This window comes from Embiotoca jacksoni, unplaced genomic scaffold (assembly GCF_022577435.1).
Source record: "Embiotoca jacksoni isolate LCO1_2020_lvr unplaced genomic scaffold, fEmbJac1.0.p SCAF_29, whole genome shotgun sequence".
Lineage (NCBI taxonomy): Eukaryota > Metazoa > Chordata > Actinopteri > Embiotocidae > Embiotoca > Embiotoca jacksoni.
Window position 1 is genome coordinate 752,357 of NW_027185380.1, and position 19,310 is coordinate 771,666.

A 19,310-nucleotide genomic window follows, 5' to 3' on the forward strand; every position below is an offset into this window, starting at 1 on the left:
CTGTATCTTTACATGCTGCTGTAGTGGAAAAATGTCCCCTTGTGGGATCAATAAAGTCTATCTATCTATCTATCTATCTATCTATCTATCTATCTATCTATCTATCTAACTCAATAGCAAACGGTCAGGATAGGTAGATCAATGGGGGTTCACATTTTGTCAATTAGTGGCAACAAATAACTGAATGTGAATAGCTATATTGGCACATGGAATAAACTAATCACGTGCAACCCTTTTGCGGGATCAATTTCAGAGAGCAATTCTGATACAATTAAAACATTCCCAAGTAGACATGGGTGTTTACAGCATGGCAAGTTTATTTGTATGGCACATTTCAACAACAAGGCAATTCAACGTGCTTCACGTGAAACTGTTACAAGAATCAAAACGCAAGGCAAAAGAAAAGGACATTTAAAAACAATTAAGAACAGTGATTTAAACATTAAGCAAGCTAAACATAGGATAAAAGTTACAGTTCAGAAGGTCCAAATTCATATTTTTTTTTTAAAGGTGAAAACAGTAAAACAGTATTCAGACAGGCATCTTATTGAGGTCCATAGAACATTTTAAAATGCTGATTTGGGTTTGAAAAAAAAAACCTCCCCCGGAGTAGGTTCAAATTGCCGCTACACGCGTGTTTTACTTTGAAAGAGTCGTACCGGAAGTGTTGCTTTAATGCCGAGCGGCTCGACACTTGGTGGGCAGGAATGGCGGCTATGATCACCAGAGGAAGGAACCCAAAGACCCTGAAACTTTACTTCTAGCGGCCCCGCGGTGGAATTTGTCCCCGGCCAAACGCAGAAACACCCATCCCGCGGAGGGGCTCCGGCGGGACGGAGAAGCGCGCTCCCCGCGCAGAGGGGCTGAACGCGGCGGACGTCCCGGGGCTCGAGGAGCTGGACGCGCTTTGCTCGTCAGCCTGAACGTCGGTGCCGCTGACTTTTGATTCAAGGTAGCCGTTAGCACGACTAGCCAGCTGTCGGCTTACTCGGCTCGGCTCGGCTCGGCCCGGCAAAAGTTGACTTAACTGTGCGTAAAAGAAGCATCGCTTCATCGGGAAACCCTCCCGAGTCGGGATCGGCGCTGACAGCGCGTTTACGGAGGCCGAGGAGGAGGAGGAGGGAGAGGGAGGGAGGGAGGGAGGGCGCGGGGCGTCGGACGACAACAAGTCGGCGCGTCCGTGAAAACGTCCCTACCGGCTGACCCCGGTCGGTAGCTCGGCACCGACGCGGGCCGAGTTGGGATCCTGAAAGTCTCGCCCATTTTTTTTTTTTTTTTTTTTTTTTTTGTGTGTGTGGATCCTTCCTCAGTCATTGGCTAGGAAAAAAAAAAAAAAAAAAAAAAGGGTGGTGGAGGGTGTGTGTGGTGTGGTGTGGTGTTGGGGGGGCTAATCCACTAGCCAACTAGTCCCCGTGTTTTTTTGTTTTTTCGCAGGCTGAATTTGGGCACTACGATGGAAAGTCTACCGCTGAGCGATGTGGAGCAGAAATACTACTCGGATCTGTTCGTCTACTGCGACACGGACAACACCAAGAAAGTGGCTTCCAACGGGAGAGTCCTGGACCTGTTCCGGGCGGCCCAGCTACCCAGCGAAGTTGTCCTGCAGGTGAGCTATCGGGCACCAGTGTCTTAAACCCCCTCCCCACACCCCCCCCCCAAAAAACCCCAACCAACCCTGTTATCTCCTAAATGGATCCGCGTCGGCTCGGCGGTGGAGAGCAGCCCTGTCATCCCGGTTCCGCCGCGGTTAGCCGGGGTTGGTTTAGCAGCGCTGCGCAGCAAGGAGGAGACACACCTTCTTCTGGCTAAATGTTAGCAGCAGCCGAGTCAACATGTAATAAACCACGTCGGCTCCTTTTACGCGTAAAAGAAAAGCCTCACGTGTCTCTCTCTACTTCAGTTACCTCTTCTTTTTTTTTTTTTTTTAAATTTCCTGTGCGTCCGACGTACATAACGTGATAATTAATACTTTCCTGTTTCCTGTCCTCTCCCTCCATCAGCATCTGCCTTTTTTATTTTATTTATTTATTTATTTTTTAAGTTCCCCTCTGAGTTGAGCTGACATGGTGGAGAAATGCAGTTATGAAGTTATCACACAACCTCAACTGTCTCTGGCTGGAGAGTCTTGTGCCCTCCGCCACCCCTCCGCCACCCCTCCCAGACTCCATAACTATGCATCCAGCCCTCAAATAGATCTACTTCCTGTCAGATTGCAGCGATCATGTTCATGGTTACACGCCTGATAATCCCATCTCCAGTGTCACCGCTCCTTCTGTTAACTGAGTCGTGAGTTTGCCAGTTTAAAAAAAAAAAAAACAAAGAAACTGCAGCAGCGGCCCCGTTCTTGTGACTCCACGTCTCTCGGCAGGCCAGTATTTAACAAACAAAATAAATATATATATATATATATATATATATATATTCTTTTTCAGTTTGTGAGTCAGCATCCCTTTCAAGGTCAACAAGGGGAGCAGTGTGGTGGGAGAATTAGGCAGCCTTGTAATCCCTCCGCTTTTCAAAATCTAGCCCGAACACTGTGGCGGCCTGTGAGACGCACAAGGCTACAGTGTCATGTGGTAACAGGCTGAGAAAGGCGACTGGTGCTTTGTATCCCCACACATACTCTAGATTAAGTCCTTTGTCAGCAAGTAAGAGGGGGACGGAGGGAGGGGGGGGGGGGGATCAGTCAACGGTGGAGGGCTGCTGCTGCTGGTGGTGGTGGTGGTGGTGGTGGTGTGGCTCACTGTACTAACGGTATTAAGTGTAACTCTCCTGGTTGCGCTCACCCGCAGGTTTCAGTTGTATTGGTGCAACCACACTTATCTCTCCCTCTCTCCTGCATGTATTCGCTGCTAACACCTTGTAGTTTCTATTTGCGCCGCCCGGCGTCCACCGTCGCGCACGAAGGCCCGCTCGGCGTCACCTAAAACGCAGCAAATTACGCGATAATCGGCCTCATTGCTGCCGGCGAACACCCTGCCGGCGAACACGGTGAATTGGACCAGCCGCTCGCGCTGCCTTTGTGACTTAAAGCGGGCCGACCGCATCGCGTCGAGTCGGTGAACGTTTGGAGGAACTGGCGTCCAGTAAATCCGCGTTGACGGAGTCGTGTTTGGCCGCTAATGAGGGAGATACTTATCAAATTGTTAAAGCAAACTCCCCCCTCCTCCCTCCTCCCTCCCATCCCCCTCCCTAATTGCTATGTGCCGTTTACGTCTAATTTTCTAAGTTTTATCTGTTGTCAGAAGGAAGAGCGGCTCCGTGGCGGTTAATAATCGGATGCTTTCAGATGAGTACAATGTTGTTAACTGTTCCTCCTCGTCCTCGTGCGGGGGTTCAGATCACAGAGCTGTGCGGAGCCACTCGGCTGGGTCACTTCGGACGGAGCCAGTTCTACATCGCTCTGAAGCTCATCGCCATCGCCCAGTCCGGGCTGCCCCTGAGGGTGGAGAGCCTCAACTCGGGTGAGTCCAAAACTCGATCCAATCGTTGTTTTCTGTTTCGGCACCTCTTTGGCCCCGTGTTTTTTTTTTCTTTTTTCTTTCCTCTCCCCCGAAACAATGCCATCACGTAACAAAGCTCGAGGTTCTCTGGGAGGCGCTGCTGGATGTTTCTGTTTTAACTTCCAGCTTCGGGTACGTCGGGGTGTTGTCCTCTCTTTACTGGTTGAAGTCATTTTATTTGAGAAAAGAAAGCTTAATGAATTTATGGTTCTCTGACAGGAAGCAAGGAGCAGTGGTCTGTTGTCCTTATCGGGAATAATTTGTTTAGTAAGAAAACAAATGCATTTTATTAATGGCAAATACTCAAGTTAACCTTTTGTGCATGTAAAAATTTTAATTAACCAATTACTTGGAGAAAACCATACAGATAAGAAAAAAGTCTTCATCTGGATTATTTTATTATTATTTCACAGGATGGGACGCATTATAATTTCTTGATGATTGATAAATACTGAAGTGTTTTAATCTCTAAAGACATCAGTCTATGTTACTAAACCGACGAAAGAGATGATCTGGTGTCTTTAAATGAAGTAAAATAAATGAGTTATTTGAACAGTTCTTTATTAAAACCTATAAGAAGCCTTCACGTGCTGACAGTGGACACGTTATCCGAGATGACGGACAGCTCATCTTAATCAGCTGGTAGAGCGCCGTGACGCCAAATTGCTGATTTATGTTTGTTTATGGAAAGAAATATTGTCCGTTGTGCGCTGTTGATATCCGAATGTTTGTGTTAGTGGATGACTGGGACGAGTTTTTCTATTTATTCTGACTAAACAAGAGTTTGCGGTCTGAAGGGTTTTCTGTTTGTGTCTGGTGTGACTGCTTTAAAAAAAAAACACACACAAAGGAAGATGTGTCAGTCACCCCGCTGCAGAACGTTGCTCGTTTGACCTGAAATATTGCAACATGCTCGAATGATTTCATAATTTGATTAAAAAAAAAACAAAAAAAAAAAACGTATGGAAGCACAGAGGAGGTCACTTCCTCCTTGCAAAATGGGTGGATGATGGTGATGAGATTATGGGGATGTTTGAACTTTGGAAACCCGCCTTTTTTTTTTTTTTTTTTAAAGTTGATGCTCTTTCTGAAGCAGACGCAGTTAATTATGGGGTAGGAGTTGGTTAGAAATGTTAGTATGTGCTGTCGGGAGAGCTTGAAGTGACCTCAGTCGTGCCAAAATATTGAACGGAAACTTATTTCATAAGTTGATGTTTTCGAGGAGGGACGATAAGCATCCAGAAAAACGCATTTACTTGCGCATAAAATATGGATATAACGGTGATGTAGTTGGTGTGTGTGCGCACTAAAAGACAGCCCATAGCCCGTAATGCTGCTGTGTTTTCAGTTTATTTAGATCCGGCTAATCAACTCAGAGTTGTGAATGGATATTTTTTTTAGTGCGTAACGTTGCTGTTTCTTTGATTAATCTGAGGATTATTCTCTTCAATGTTTTGCCTGTGAAATTTCAAGAAGTTGCAAAAGCTGGCCACCACAACTTCCCCCGAGCTCAAAGTAACGTCCTACAATTGCTTACTTTGCATAACCCAAACGTCCCAAACTGGAAAATATTTGATCCGCTATCACATGCGAGACGAGACGAGCCAGCAGATCCTCGTATTTGAAACGCGGGGGAAGCAGCAAATAAATGGCTGATTATCAAAACAGTTGGCGGTTAATTGTCTTTCCATCAGCTAATCCGTTTATTGCTGAATCATCGCACTGCTCGCGGGTCGGATGCAACCAGTAATAGCTCTCTGTGTGTGTGTGTGTGTGTGTGTGTGTGTGTGTGTGTGTGGCTAATCACGTGGCAAAAGAGGTTTGAAGTCATTCAGATAAATATTCAGTTGTTTTTTTTTGCTCCCAATTCTAAATCCAGATAACAAAAACTTTCTTTATTTAATCAGCACTTTGGATTTTTAAGTCCATGTTGTTTGTCTTTTTTTTTTTTTTTTAATTTTTTTTTATAGCGCATGACAATTTACTCCTTTTAAATGTCAGCCCACAATAATTTCTGTTTTTTTTTTTTTTTTTTAGTCTTCTCAACACACGTCTGGTTAATTGATTTGTGCTTTGCCTGTTTTACTGCTGTGTTTCTGTTTTTGTCATTTCCTCTACGTAAAGACGGCATGAAACAGATTTTCAGACGTGGTGTACAAACCGCAGCAAAAGTCGATATTTTCAGTGCTTCAACACCAAAAAGTTTTGAATTTGTGTTTTGACATTTAACATCCTTTAAATCCACCGTTTGCCGCACCGGCGGTGCGTCGACTGGATCAGCGTTCGCTCTAGTGTTTTCATTTTTGAGGAAGCAACTTTTTCTGAAAGGAATACTCGCGCTGTTTGTTCCCATTTTTCAGCGGCCACTCTCATTACAAGCCATATATACATCAGCTGAGTGTGCGCGCCGGCGCCAGGCATTCTGGGAAGTGTAAGGAGTCTGGAACTGAAGCCGAAGAGGCAGGATGAGGGGATACTACAGCTCCACCATTTAAAACAAAAACAAAAAAGTCACTCATCAGCAAAATACAACATCGTAGTGCTGACGACAACTTCAGCGCACTGGGGAGTTATTTGGTGATAAAGGTGAGAAGATTACACCTGGCATTGCACCCGGAACTGAATCCGATTTGCGTCTCTCCAGTCAAGGACCTGCCGCTGCCCCGGTTCGTGGTGGGGAAGAACGAGGCGGACGCGAGACACGCCGCGCTCTACCAGGACGCAGACAGCCAGGGCTTGTACCCGGCCCCCGGCGCCGCCGTCATACCCCGACCGCCGGCCAGGGGTCACCAGAACAAGAAGGGCCCGCCCTCGTCCACCACGCTTCCTGTCCACGAGGTCATCCAGCCTCTGGCACCCAGCATAGAACCACAGGTCAGACACTTTGCCGTCCCCCCGTAAACGCACCGCGCCAGTGTTTTTTTGTTTTTTTTCTTTCTCTCGACGTAGACAAACATGCTTTTTATCTGCGTTTTGGAGAACATCACACGCACACTTTTATATTTCTGTCAGCAGCTGCAGCCTGCGGTCGTTGGAGACAAGCTGCCGGAGCTCCGCTGTGTTTCCCGTGTTGTTTTTTTTTTCTGTGCGCGTTTGATTACTTGTTGCCTCAGTTACTCTCCCGAAGGTGTCTGCTGCTGACGTTTCCTCGCACAGAAACTCTTTCTAGGCTTTTTTGCAGCGTCTATTGTGAAACGTTAACTCGCTGGTTGCTTAAACGTCCCACGTCAGTGATGGTGCAGATAAAAAGGTTTAAGTAGCTTTTTTTTAATTATTATATTGACTATCACTTGGTTCGGATGTGGTGTGTCGAAAGATTAAAATCTTTTTGGATATGAGACGGAAGCTACACTTTTGCAAATACAATTTTTTTTCCCACTGCGTCACATTAAAACATGTCCTGCGTCTGAAGACGCTCGCTCTTATTAAATTCTGCAGTTTACGTTTACCCATACCGATGTTCTTCTTTTGTTATTTGCGCATACCGTGTACTTCCATGTGTTTTATTGTGCGTGTTTGTACATGTGTCGACAGCCCGAACCGACGTCCCCGGTGGTCTCCCCTCAGCAGTCCCCCCCCACCTCCCCCCACTCCTGGAGGAAACACAAGCGGCAACACAGCGGAGGGAACGCAGACCGAACACCGGTGGTGGTGGCCGCGACCGGAGCCGTGTGGACGCATTTCAGAGAGCCGCAAACAGGTCGCGCCCGCAGAGCCACTGCTCGTTTAAAAAAAAAAAAAAAAATCTAATCAGAGCTGCAACGATTCGTCGATCGACTTCAAATTCACCTGCGGTCAGGGAAATCTTTCCAGTAATTGTTTTAAGAAGGCGCCAGTTTCCCCAGTGTCTCAGAGCTCACGTTATTGTAAATATATATCATCAGGTTTCGGACAGGTAATTGAATAGAATGAGGCATTTTTCACTATTTTCTGACCTTCCACAAAACAACTGAGAAAATGATCTGCTGATTCAGCAATAATGGGAAATGATGAGCCAGAAATGAAAGTAAACGGGAAAAGTCCACAAGTTGCAGGTTGATGACCGCTTTGTTTTTTTTTTTTGTTTTTTTATGGGAGAACAGCAAAGGGATTCACTCTCAATGGGCCACAGAGGATGATAATACCACGACATCTACAATGAAAGGAAAAGTGACAAGATGTGCAGCTAACAGCGGTTATTTGCGATGAAGGGTTGGCATACGAAGCACGTCAGCTGTGCGTGTCACTTCCTGCTCTTCGCAGCGACTGCATACTGTCAATGATGTTTGCCGAGAAAGGCACTCAGTTAGTCATTCGAGGAACGGAGCAGACGTCACATGACGTGCGCCTGCTTCTGTCAGCACAAAGTCGCGGTTGAGATATGACACAGGAAATATTAACGGTGTGGAAATGTGCTCCCTGTGAATAATGTATAAAATAAGACGCTCAAACATACTTTCCCGGTCTGCTCCCTTCCAGGTGCAGTGACCGGTGAGGGCATGTGGCCGTCCCACTCGCCTCCTCCTCCGGGTCAGGAAAGTTGGGTCAGTTTTACCGCGGACACGCCGCCATCCAGCACGCTCCCAGGAATGCATCCCTCGTCAGTCCAGGTAGGGCTGCCTTACAATTCACTTTTTTTAAAAAGCAGCTTCACTATGTGAGCAACCCAATTATATCAGCCGAATTGGATGCTGTTGGAATTTAAAGTAAGCTCGGTAATTATCAGTATTACATTTCTTCTAATGCTCGGGATTAATTTGGATCCATTTTCAATCCAAAAAAAAAAAAAAAAAAACGAAGTCTGCCTCCGTCGTCGCTCGGTCTCGTCGGGTGTGACGCTAAATATCTACCGTCAGCCAATCACGTGGCAGAATCGGGGGGGGGGGCGTTGAGGCACACGTGTGATGAATATCGATTTACTGGAACACCTGGTGCACATTATTGGAACAGGTCTGTGTTAATCCTGATGGCGAACCTCCTTCATCAGATGAAAAGCCGCCGGCCGACACAAAACACGAGACATCCCATAATCAAAGTTGTGTCTCAAACATCGGAGTAACTTTTAGTCTCTCATTTCATGTTATTGTCATATTGAGCTAACATGCTAAAAGTCAGTGCCACTTTTGGCCAAAATGCTAATTTCATGATATATAGTATATTTGTATACGGTATTAGTATTTTACTACTGTAAGTTACCATAGTTATGTTTGTATATATAAAAAAAAGGAGAAGTTTTACAGTCCAGTTGTGTTATAAAATGCTTTACTTAAATAAGTTCTTCTTCATTTAATGTTTCTTCTGTAAATGTCCCTCGTGGCTTCCCGTAGGAAAGCACAACGATACGAACCGTCGCCTCGGCCGCGACGAACAACGAGATCCAGCGACAGTCCAGCACCTACGACGACCCGTGGAAGATCACCGACGAGCAGAGACAGTATTACATTAACCAGTTCAAAACCATCCAGCCGGACCTCACCGGCTTCATACCGGGTAGGAAAAACACAGAAACCCGCCCAACACGGCGAACCTTTGTGGAAACGCTGCGCATCGCTTTCAACCGCCTCCTCTCGGTTTCCGTGTGTTTCAGGTTCAGCAGCAAAAGAGTTCTTCACCAAATCAAAGCTTCCGATTTTAGAGTTGTCGCATATTTGGTGAGTCGTTGCTGTTCGGTTCGTTTCTGCGTTTGCTGGCTTTCTCTCTCTTCAGTGTGCCTGTGTAGATGTGTGAACCCCCTGAATGGACTTGAGGTTCACCGTTCAGCTAATCATGTTAATAGGTTGTATATTTTGGTTAATATTTGCACCAGTGACGATCTTTTGTTATTTTTGAAATTTCCCTAATTTGAAAATGATGTAAAAGTTGCGGAGCAACTGATTGAACTTATTGAGTTGTTCACGGTCGACTGCCGTTTATGCCGATTAAACCCAAAGACACCGAGGAGCTGGAAGGAGGCTGAGCTCGTGCAACCAACCGTTACGTTTTACAGCGACTGATGTGGGAAACAACGAGGAGAAAATCGGAATTACACTTTAAAGGCATCGCTGAAGCTCTGCACTCGTTTCAACACTACAAAGTTTTGTCTCGCTGCCTGTTCGTTGAGCACCGATCCACCAACCTGCTTTTATTTTTAACGAGGAATGAAATGTTCCTGGGTAATTGCACAATTAATTACAAAGCAGTTGTCGGGGTCCTGTTGCCATTCGTGCAGGCTGCAATCAGGAGAGTAATCGAGGCAGCGATTTATGACGGTGTGTGTGTGTGTGTGTGTGTGTGTGTGTGTGTGTGTGTGTGTGTGTGTGTGTGTGCGTGCGTGTGTGTGTTAAATGTGTGTGCTCAATGTTCTGTCGAGTTGAAGGGCAGCTGTGAAAATACACGACATAATGTCACCGTTGTGACTCCGTCTGCTGTGTGTTCAAAGGGAGCTTTCAGATTTCGATAAAGACGGAGCGCTGACCCTGGATGAGTTCTGTGCCGCCTTTCACCTGGTCGTGGCCAGAAAGAACGGCTACGACCTCCCCGAGAAGCTGCCTGAAAGCCTGATGCCAAAGCTGATCGACCTGGATGACTCAGCAGGTACTCGGGGTCTCTCTCTCTCTCTCTCTCTGTCTCTCTCTGCTGCGTCTTCTCCTAATTTTACCAGCCTCAGACCTCCTCTCCACCGTGTGATGTCACCGTGCTGCAGTGAGGCAAAACCTCCATCCGGGTTGTAGTTTGCCTGATTTGAGCCGAGCCTCTTTCTTGTTAAACGTGACGTTCACTCATTACCCGACAGCCATAATCAACATATCTATTAGGTGTGATTTACTCAGCACTGACCTTGTTAATACACATCAGATAATGTGCAAGACCGGTTTTTAGCCGTGGATTGTTAATTGTACGTGTTTATTATTATTATTATTATTGTTTTTTATTTTTTTTTTTATTTATCAGTGAGTGCCAAAAAGGTTTCATCTAAAACGGTCTGCTGAAGTGAACAGGATTATATGAACCTCCATAAAAATTGTACAGATAATCAAAAGGGATGTTTTTGCCACTGCAGCTCTGGTGATAATGTGATTTAGAACAAGGGTTTTAGCAGACAGTCAGAGCAGATGAGTTCTCGTTCTCTCCTTCCTCAAAATGTAATGTGAAAATGTAAACACATTTTCTGCTTCCCTTTGCTGACTCTGCAGCTAATCTGCATGTGGCTATTTAAAGAAACAAGATGAACATTTTGGGAAGTATTACACGAGAACATTGACAGCCGCCAGTGTCTCCCTGACGTCTCCCGAGTTTATCAGACAAATAGCAGAGACTCCGGAAGAGCCCGCGTAACCCACAACAAAAACCACATGTTGTTTTTACAAATCGGCATTTGAACCTTTTTGGATTAATATTGAAACTTATCCTGGCTGGCAGTCTCCCTTTGTTCCCAGCCTTTGTGCTAAGCAAAGCACGGCTAATCGAACGCTGTCGGTAGCTTCGTATTTACCGCGCACGGTGGAAGCAGCTTTCTCATCTAACTCCCAGCAAGCAAGTAAACTCGTCAAATTAGTCCCTCAACGCAGGTTCAGTCCCTCCTGACACGACAACAGAGACATCCTTCCTATTTAACACCGTGAATAATGTCATCCAGGAGTAACGTCACGTTTAGATCTTGCGGTTCATTTGTCCCTTCGGTTTGTTTTCCTGGAGCCCGTCTCCCGAGTGTGTAACCCGTGTCTAATCGCTCGTGTTCAGAAGTGCCGGAGTCGACCGCCGACGTTGGATACTCGGGGTCGCCGGTGGAGGTCACCCCCAGCAAGTCTCCCTCCATGCCGTCGCTGAACCAGGCCTGGCCGGAGATGAACCAGAACAACGAGGTTCCGGCACGCACACACACACACACACACACACACACACACACACACACACACACGACACACACGACACACACTTTTAAGCTCTATGCTTGTTTGCTTTTGCTGTGTTTGCATTTGACCCATCTTAATTCATTGCTCAGGGTTGATCAGGTGCCCTCTCCTCATCCATCCCTCATTTGATTTGATCACCACTTCATGCTCTTCATCATCAAACATAATTTACTGATAATTCAGCACCTCCTCCGCCCCCTCTCGGGGGGGGGGGGGGGGGGGGGGGGGGGGGCTGTGACGGTGGCTATCGTGTCTCGTTCTGTTCACACGCGCCCGCCGGTGATGCCTGACGACGACGTTGCATCACGGCAGCGGCCTCAGACTGATGATGTAAATGTGTGATGTCACTGCACTGGCTGACTGACATGTTTTTTCTCACTGTCTGTCTGTCTCCTGCAGCAGTGGGAGACGTTTAGCGAGCGCTCCTCCAGCTCACAAACTCTGACCCAATTTGACTCTAACATTGCACCAGCTGACCCTGTAAGTCAATCACTTAGTATGCATGGTTTCACCATTAATGGACAGACATTAACCCACTCTGGATCTCTCTCTCTCTCTCTATCAGTCTCTCTCTCTGTCTGTCTCTCTCTGTCTGTGTCTCTCTCGCTATCAGTCTCTCTCTCTCTGTTCCTCTCTCTCTCTCTCTCTCCCTCTCTCTCTCCCTCTCTCTCTCTCTGTGCATGATGTTCCTTCAAAGTGCAGTTCACTGTTTCAGCAGTGTGTTGTGATTTGCCCGGCTTAGCTTCTATTGGACATCACCTTTTTTCCTACAGTGACATCCACCAATCACTAGCGCATTTTCAGATTGTGAGCGATTAATTATTTTCCCACATATGTTCGGTGCCGCGAGCGCTTAAAATGATGTACAGTTGGTTTTTTTTGTTTTGTTTTGTTTTGATCATTTCTGTTATTTACTGTTGAACTCCCTTTAAATCTCTCCATCTTTTTTTTTCTTTTCCCTTTTCCCTTATTTCAAATGGCCAGTTGATAGATTTTCTTCCGACGTTCTGTCAGTGCGATCTTTTCCCGGGAAGGTGTAGAACACAGACTCAGACATTCGCGCTAACCAACTTCCCTCCGCGCAGGAGCGGCGTCATCACACTGTGTTTGCTTTTGTAATGACGGACTGGCCAAAGTGTAGGAAAGAAAGTTTCTCTTCAGAGGAAACCGATCTGCTCGTGTGTAGATCGAGCGTATTAATGTACACAGTAATGATTTTTCACATTGTAATCTTTTTGTATTGTTAATCTTTTGCGTGTGTGTGTGTGTGTAATAAGCACAGTGTACACTTTATCTTTATAAAGTAAAATACTGCACCATTGACTAGATTATTTTGTAGGTTAATTGCACACATCACTTTCGGCTGCTTGAAGATAGTGACGTCCCAACTGTGAGCTTGATCGCACCACATGTTAAGACCTTTGGGCTCTCAGATTGGTGCAAGTGTTGCATCGATGTTGAGCTGCATCGGTCTGAAACTAGCAAAAGAAACATCCGCTTGTGAGATAGAGGCCCTCTCTCTGAATATTATTTATCAGAATCAGTACTTAGTTTGGAAACTAAACGTGTCCAAGTAAACAGATGAGCTGTTAGAAATCTTTTTTTTTTTTTTTAATTTTTTCTTCTTCTGTCAAACTCGTCTCGTCTTTTTGCACATTTGTGTGTAATTGACCCTCTGCGTCTCTGTCTGTCCCGCAGGACACGGCCATCGTCCACCCGGTTCCCATCAGGATGACGCCCAGTAAGATCCACATGCAGGAGATGGAGCTGAAGAGGACCGGCAGCGGTGAGACACTCTGGCTTCGAGCCTTTACTGTCCAAACCCGGACTTGCATTTTCATTAATGGTGGCATCATTCTCTCTTCAGCATCATTTGGCTTGAAGGGAATTGAATGTGATCTGTAGCTAATATGAATGAGAAAACTGCAATAGAAGATATAGATGTATATAAAAAAAGAAAAGAAAAAAGATTTGAGCAATGAAGACGTTTTGTGATCAGGCTCGTTAGCAGTAGCTGCAGCTGCTCCTGAAGCACAGCCGACATGTTAGATGTTGTTTGTTGTGATCACTCGGTGTCCAGTAGACTCAACACTTCTCCTGCCGTCTCTCAAACCTGCAGACCACAACCACCCGACCAGCCCGCTTCTGGTCAAACCTCCGGAGCTGTCTGAAGAAGCCAAATTACCCGCCTCCATGAAGTTTGTAGCCGCCAGCACCGGAGGTGAGTAGAAGAGGAGCTTCTTTATCAAAGAGTCGGCGATTCAAAGGTTCAGCGTTTCGCCGTCACACTCCCGATGGACAGTTTAAAAATAAAAAAATAAAAACATGAATGCAGCGGAACCGGAGATATTCTCTCGTTTTTGTTTCACGTATGTTTCTGTCCTCGTCAAAACCTGGCGCCTACATTACCCACAATGCAATTCCGCTACAGACAGTTAAAGGTAGATTCAGAGATGAAGCGGGCAGACAGACGTCTGGCAAACTGACTTCTTTCGAACTGCGAGCTTTCAGGGTTTTTTTTCTCCCACTTTTCTAGTCAGACCCAGCTGACATCCAACTCAGGTGACATCACGAGGCAGTTTCTCAGATCTGTAAATAGATTTACTTTCCTGTCATTTTAAGGCTTTATTCTAACTATAGAAGCTGCAAGAAAAGAAAAAAAGTCTTCAACTTTCCAATAATTGAAATATAAAATAAGTTTATTTTCATCAGCTTGGTCAAAATAAATAAATTTGTTCTGTAGTTGTAGAAAAGAAAGTCCTTTTGTTTCTATACTTTGGTGTTATGAGCCGCGCAGTCTTGTGATATCCAGCGTTGATGAGGTGTTTGTTTTCTTCCGTGAAGGTGACGGTTACAGCAGCTCGGACTCCTACACTTCGGACCAGGAGCCGATCACGAGGCAAAGGTCAGTTGTTTCCTTCCCTTCATTGATCGGACCACTCGAGATGAGACCGTCTGCCCACCGCTAAATAGGACTCAGTGCGACGTCCTTAAATGAACAAAAACACAAAAACGTTTGTGTTCAGGTCTCAGTCGGGTACGTCTCCGGAGACCCTGAAGGTGGTGGCCCCGCCTCCCCCTCCGCCCCGGCCACACCCGTCCCACTCCCGCTCCTCGTCTCTGGACATGAACCGCACCTTCGCCGCCACATCCGCCACGGGACAAGCTCAGTCCTCTACGATAGCTTACCCTCCCGCCGTGCCTCCCAGACCGCTGCCCACGCAGGTAACAACAACAACAACAACAACAACAACAAAACAGTTTCGACCTCTCTCGTGTTTCAGCATCAGTGATTAAAATCCCTCCCCCCGGGTTCCCCCCCCCCAGACATCAGCACCGCTCGCCGGCCATGCCGAGGGCTCAGCAGGAGGCGGGGGGGGTGCTCACCACCACCTCCCCACAGCAGATTCCTCAGCAGCCCAACTTCGCAGACTTCAGCCAGTTTCAGGCCTTCGCTGCGTCCGAACAGCCGTCGAGCCTGCCGGAGGTCGACAAGCACAGCGAGGCGGGACAGGTAGGTCGTGATCGGGGGATAATCACGTTAATCGCTGCATGTTCTGCTCATTGTTGTGAAGCAGATCAAAGTACCGGCGAAATACGACAAGTGAAACATTGTCTGCGGATGATCAGGCGTTTGACTACGTCAATACAAAATCTGAATCTTATGTTCTTGAACTATTCTTGAATATGAGTCGCGTAAAAGTTTCGCGTTTTTATGGACGTTGTTTGTGTGTGTCGTTTTATTTTGTGTCCGCAGGTGGACAAGCCGTCGGAGGGCGCTGGCCCTTTAAGAACAGTCAAGAGTGACGGCCAAGCAGACGAGAGAACTTCAGCTACTGTCAACTCCGTGCGTCAAAATCTTTATCGTACAAAATGAATAGACGATCCGATACTTAGAATAATTCAGCAACAAACTGAACAATCTGAAAGTAAACTGACCGCGACATAAAAACCTGAAAGCTGACGGGGAGGAAATTTTTTTTCCTTTGTTTTGTTTTTTCCGCCATCAGGCCAAGGGCTCATCTGGCCCGTTGGCTCCTCCCCCAAAACCTGTACGTCGGAGGTTGAAGTCGGAGGACGAGCTGCGACCGGAGGACGAGCAGCACGGTCCGCAGAAGTCCAACGTCATAGCTGCCGTCCTGGCCACTCAGCCCTCCATCCCCAGGTACGACGCTCGTGTCGCTCCGGGAGACTTTCTCGGGCTGAATTCCCGCGCATCAGCGCTTTAGTCAAAAAAAGTGTATTTCTGCGTTTTCAGGTCAGTCGGAAAGGACAAAAAGGCGATTCAAGCTTCAATCAGGAGAAACAAGGAGACAAATACAGTTTTGGCACGACTCAACAGTGAACTGCAGCAACAGTTGAAGGTATGAAGGATAAAAGCAGCTGTTTGTGAAACGGTTAGGCGTCTCTCTTCGTATCTCCCGCTGCGCTCACGCCTGTTGTCGTTTTTTTTTTTTCTTTCCAGGACCTCCTCGAAGAGAGGATATCCCTGGAAGTCCAGCTAGAGCAGCTCAGACCGTTCTCTCATCTTTAACCAACGTGCGGAGGAAGATTTGGCTTGTGGCCCTCCATGCGACTCCCCCTCGCCTCCCTTTTTCCTTCCATCATCCCAGCCTCACCCACCCCTCACCCCCCGCCTCCTGGAGGCGCCTTTAAGACTCTCAATCACTCACCGATCAAGTCATAAGCCGGACGGACCCGAGAGCACAGTCTCCCCACCGGGAGGAGGCCGCAGGAGGGGATTTTACAAACGGGCACTTTTTTTTGATTATTTTTTTGTTTGTTTGTTTTAAGAGAGGTGAAGGCGACAGCGAACTGAGAGACGGTTCAGGAGCGCCGGACAAGACGCTCTAACTTGGGAGTGCGGTCTGAAGACAAACTGCTGGAGTCTGATTACTTTACTCTCTGAATGACTGACGAAGACATGCAGAGCGTTATTTGTCGCGTACGCGTGGCTGTTTGTGTATTTGTGTTTCTGTTTTACTAGCTGGCACCAGTGTGTTTCACTCGACTGCACCAAACTCCTATTAAAAAAAATCAGGTCAATTTAAAGAAACGGTTAAACAATTTGGGAAACGTGCTTGTGCACTTTCTTTCTGAGGGTGAGAAGAAAGATGTGTCCGTCTCCTGCGCGTGAACTACAGACGTGAAGTTGCTCAGCATAAAGACTGGAAGCGGGTCAAACGGCTGAACTCGGCTCCCTCGAAGGTCAAACAACACACTTCCTCGTACCTTTAAATGAGCCCGAATTACATGCCAGGCCTCCTGTACACATGCTAAAAACATACAATCGCCAAATTGTGCTTTTTTTTCTGGCGAGTTTTATGCTGAAACTTCTTCTAACTCTCAGAGAAAAAAAAAAAAAAGCAAACAAAATTATTTCCCGAAAAGGTTAAAACTGTTTATTTAAACGTGTTTTCGCTTTTTGGCATCCGATTCTTCCTGCGTCTGCCATGCATGTTCAAAAAGAGGATATTTCCTCTTTGAATATCCTCAAAAATAGTTCTGTTCTGCTGAACATTTGCTGCCTGGCTGTCCTATTTTTTGAAAAAAGAAAATCCAACAAAACCAGTTTTAATAATCTTTTAAAACCGAAGAAAGTCCACATCACGGATCTACGTCGGCTTGAAAGCAAGTCACAAAACAATTCGCTTTTCTTTTCTTTTTTTTTTAATGGAGTTTGGTGCAGTCTTCCTCTTTGTAAAACATACTGGGCTACTTCTGGACAGGACTTTGGTGTTTGTGTGAAGCCCTTAGTGGTTAAATCGTCATGGTGAAGGCTCTTTGGACTCGTCCCGTGATGTGATTTCAGCCCGCCTCGTTCTTATGACCGCCCCCTTCACGTGCGTCTCTTTTTTTTTCTTCTTCTTCTTCTTCTTCATGTTACACAGTGTTTGCGGATTGACGTGACTGAATGGTTTAACTTTATGCCAAATGACTGAACTGTCACTCTGCTCTCTCGCCTCTACTCGGGCTGGTGTGTGAAGAAAGATTCAGCCTCTCTCTCCCTCCCTCCCTCCCCACACACACCCTAAAGTTTTTGTTTGTTTGTTTCAAACATGGGCGCCGCTCGACATTTCAGCCTTCTTTTTTTTCAACTTCACCCTCTTGAACGCTGCGGTAATTTTCCAGTGTTTAACTCGGGGGGGGGGGGGGGGGGGGGGGGGGGGGAGAGAAGAAAAGAAAAGAAAAAAAAAATCAGCATTTCATGGAAGCGGACGTTCACTTTGAAGGGTTCGAAGATATTCCAGCTGCTTCGAACCGCGCGAGGCGGCGCTCGTGAAGAATCACGTCGGGCTGATGGGATTTCTTTTTCAGCACGCGCACAGATCCAAAGTGGACGGCGCAGGTAGATAATGATTTAAAAAAAAAAAAAAATAAATAAAAAAAAAAATTCAGCAGCACTATGCAAGTACGGGCGATACACCACCACAGACCAACTATACTTAGCTGTTTGTACTATGATAGTAGCAACTGTGTGAACAGTATACTCTGGTTTTTGTATCGTAGATCTTCCAGAACACCATCTACTGTATGTTTGTGAATCTTTTTTGCCTTTTTTTTTTTGTCCCCCTCTGGTTTGGTACTGATGAGCAGTCTGCTCCCGGCTCCAGAGGGAAGTAAACTCCAGATCAGTGTTTTTTTCTTCTTTTTTTTTAAATCCTGAAATCGGCATCACGTGACCCTCCGCTGGGTGTCAGCGAAGCTTCGAACAGGAGAGCAGTCGACAGAAAGGGAGACCTGAATGACCCAACTGCACTTTGAACCCAACTTCCGCCCTCTCTTCCCGCCCTTCGTCATCTCTTTATTTGTTACATCCCTCTTTGCTTTTCTTTTTAACCCTTGCACGTCTGTTCTCGTCTTTCACGTCTATTTAAAAAAAAAAAAACAAAGAAGATGCTTTAAGAAGAAACTAATAATGAACCACTCGAGTTTTACAACCTGGAAATTGTACCTTTTTTTGTGTGTGTGTGTGTGTGCCAGTGTCTTTGAAAAGTCCAGTTTTGTTTGGTCAATTTAGTTTTTTTAAATGAATGTTTTGTCCCCGTGTGTTGGTGAAGCATCGGTCTTCTTTCTAAAGCCTTACCCCCACCCACCCACCCACCACCTCCTCCTCCTCCTCCTCTTCTTCCTCTCCTCCTGACTGGGCGTTCTGGTTTCCATGGCGGCTGACTGACCTCTCTTCCTTGTTGTATCAAGGCTCGCCTTCTTTTTTCTGCTGTTGAGAACGATGATGTTCTTGGTGTGTGTGTGTGTGTGTGCGTGTGTGTTTGTGTGCGTGTGTGTGTGTGTGTGCGTGTGTTATATCATTTTTTTTTTTTTTTGCAGACCTGGAACTAATACCATTTAAAACCCTATTAAACCCCTTCAAGTGGGATTGATTTATGTTTGCCAGCACAACTGCTCTTCCCCCCCTCCTTAAACCCAAAAGGCAATCCAGGCAGGCAGAAGCAATCAGTCGTTAACGAAGTCTTTGATGGGATTTTGAATGCTATTTGCTCCCAGATCTGTGTTGTATATTGTATATGATACACACTTTTGGACTCATATGTACATTTGCATTAATTGCTGACTAACAGCGAAAGAATATTCTATTTAATTCCTTCTCTCTTGGCTGTGGGATCCTAGATGTTTAACTGCATGGATGTACTGTATCTCTGCAGAGTCAACTAGCAGCTGTGTGATTTTTACACAAAAATAAAAAACAGCACAATATTTTAAACACCGCTCTCTTAACTCACTCTTTTATTTATATTAAAAAGCTTGTTTGGTTCGTATAAAACTAAAAAGTTATTCCCTCAATCACTAAATCAGCCAATAGCGGCCCCTCCAGACGTGATACACTGCAGCACAGCAATCATGATTGAGACTATCGAACTTTATGTTCACTTCGGTCCACAAGAGGATATTTTCCCTGCAGTTGAGTTGAATATTA

The 19,310-nt window shown here is 46.0% G+C and overlaps 1 protein-coding gene across 3 annotated transcripts; it reads left to right on the forward strand.

Moving 5' to 3' along the window:
* Positions 1-691: 691 nt before the first annotated feature.
* On the forward strand, positions 692-19,097 carry reps1 (RALBP1 associated Eps domain containing 1). 3 transcript variants are annotated; one of them, XM_069161603.1, is made up of 20 exons: positions 692-952; positions 1,435-1,606; positions 3,341-3,464; positions 6,148-6,377; positions 7,038-7,203; positions 7,962-8,092; positions 8,810-8,972; positions 9,070-9,133; positions 9,901-10,055; positions 11,202-11,323; positions 11,774-11,854; positions 13,073-13,160; positions 13,494-13,595; positions 14,219-14,279; positions 14,401-14,599; positions 14,709-14,888; positions 15,132-15,221; positions 15,385-15,539; positions 15,633-15,738; positions 15,840-19,097. In XM_069161603.1, exons 2-20 carry the CDS (start codon positions 1,454-1,456, stop codon positions 15,906-15,908), a joined length of 2,439 nt encoding a protein of 812 aa, XP_069017704.1. In that variant the 5' UTR covers positions 692-952; positions 1,435-1,453; the 3' UTR covers positions 15,909-19,097. The 3 variants fall into 3 exon arrangements, with proteins under 3 accessions (XP_069017704.1, XP_069017702.1, XP_069017703.1); XM_069161601.1 differs by lacking the exons at positions 15,633-15,738; positions 15,840-19,097 and having other exon boundaries at positions 14,702-14,888; positions 15,385-15,476; XM_069161602.1 differs by lacking the exons at positions 11,774-11,854; positions 15,633-15,738; positions 15,840-19,097 and having other exon boundaries at positions 14,702-14,888; positions 15,385-15,476.
* Positions 19,098-19,310: the final 213 nt, after the last annotated feature.

Excerpts from the sequence above, each read along its gene's own strand:
- reps1 (XM_069161603.1), top strand. The coding sequence starts at position 1,454 with ATGGAAAGTCTACCGCTGAGCGATGTGGAGCAGAAATACTACTCGGAT. Across the intron at positions 1,607-3,340 it reads CCAGCGAAGTTGTCCTGCAG|ATCACAGAGCTGTGCGGAGC; the intron begins GTGAGCTATCGG and ends GCGGGGGTTCAG. Across the intron at positions 14,889-15,131 it reads AGCACAGCGAGGCGGGACAG|GTGGACAAGCCGTCGGAGGG; the intron begins GTAGGTCGTGAT and ends TTGTGTCCGCAG.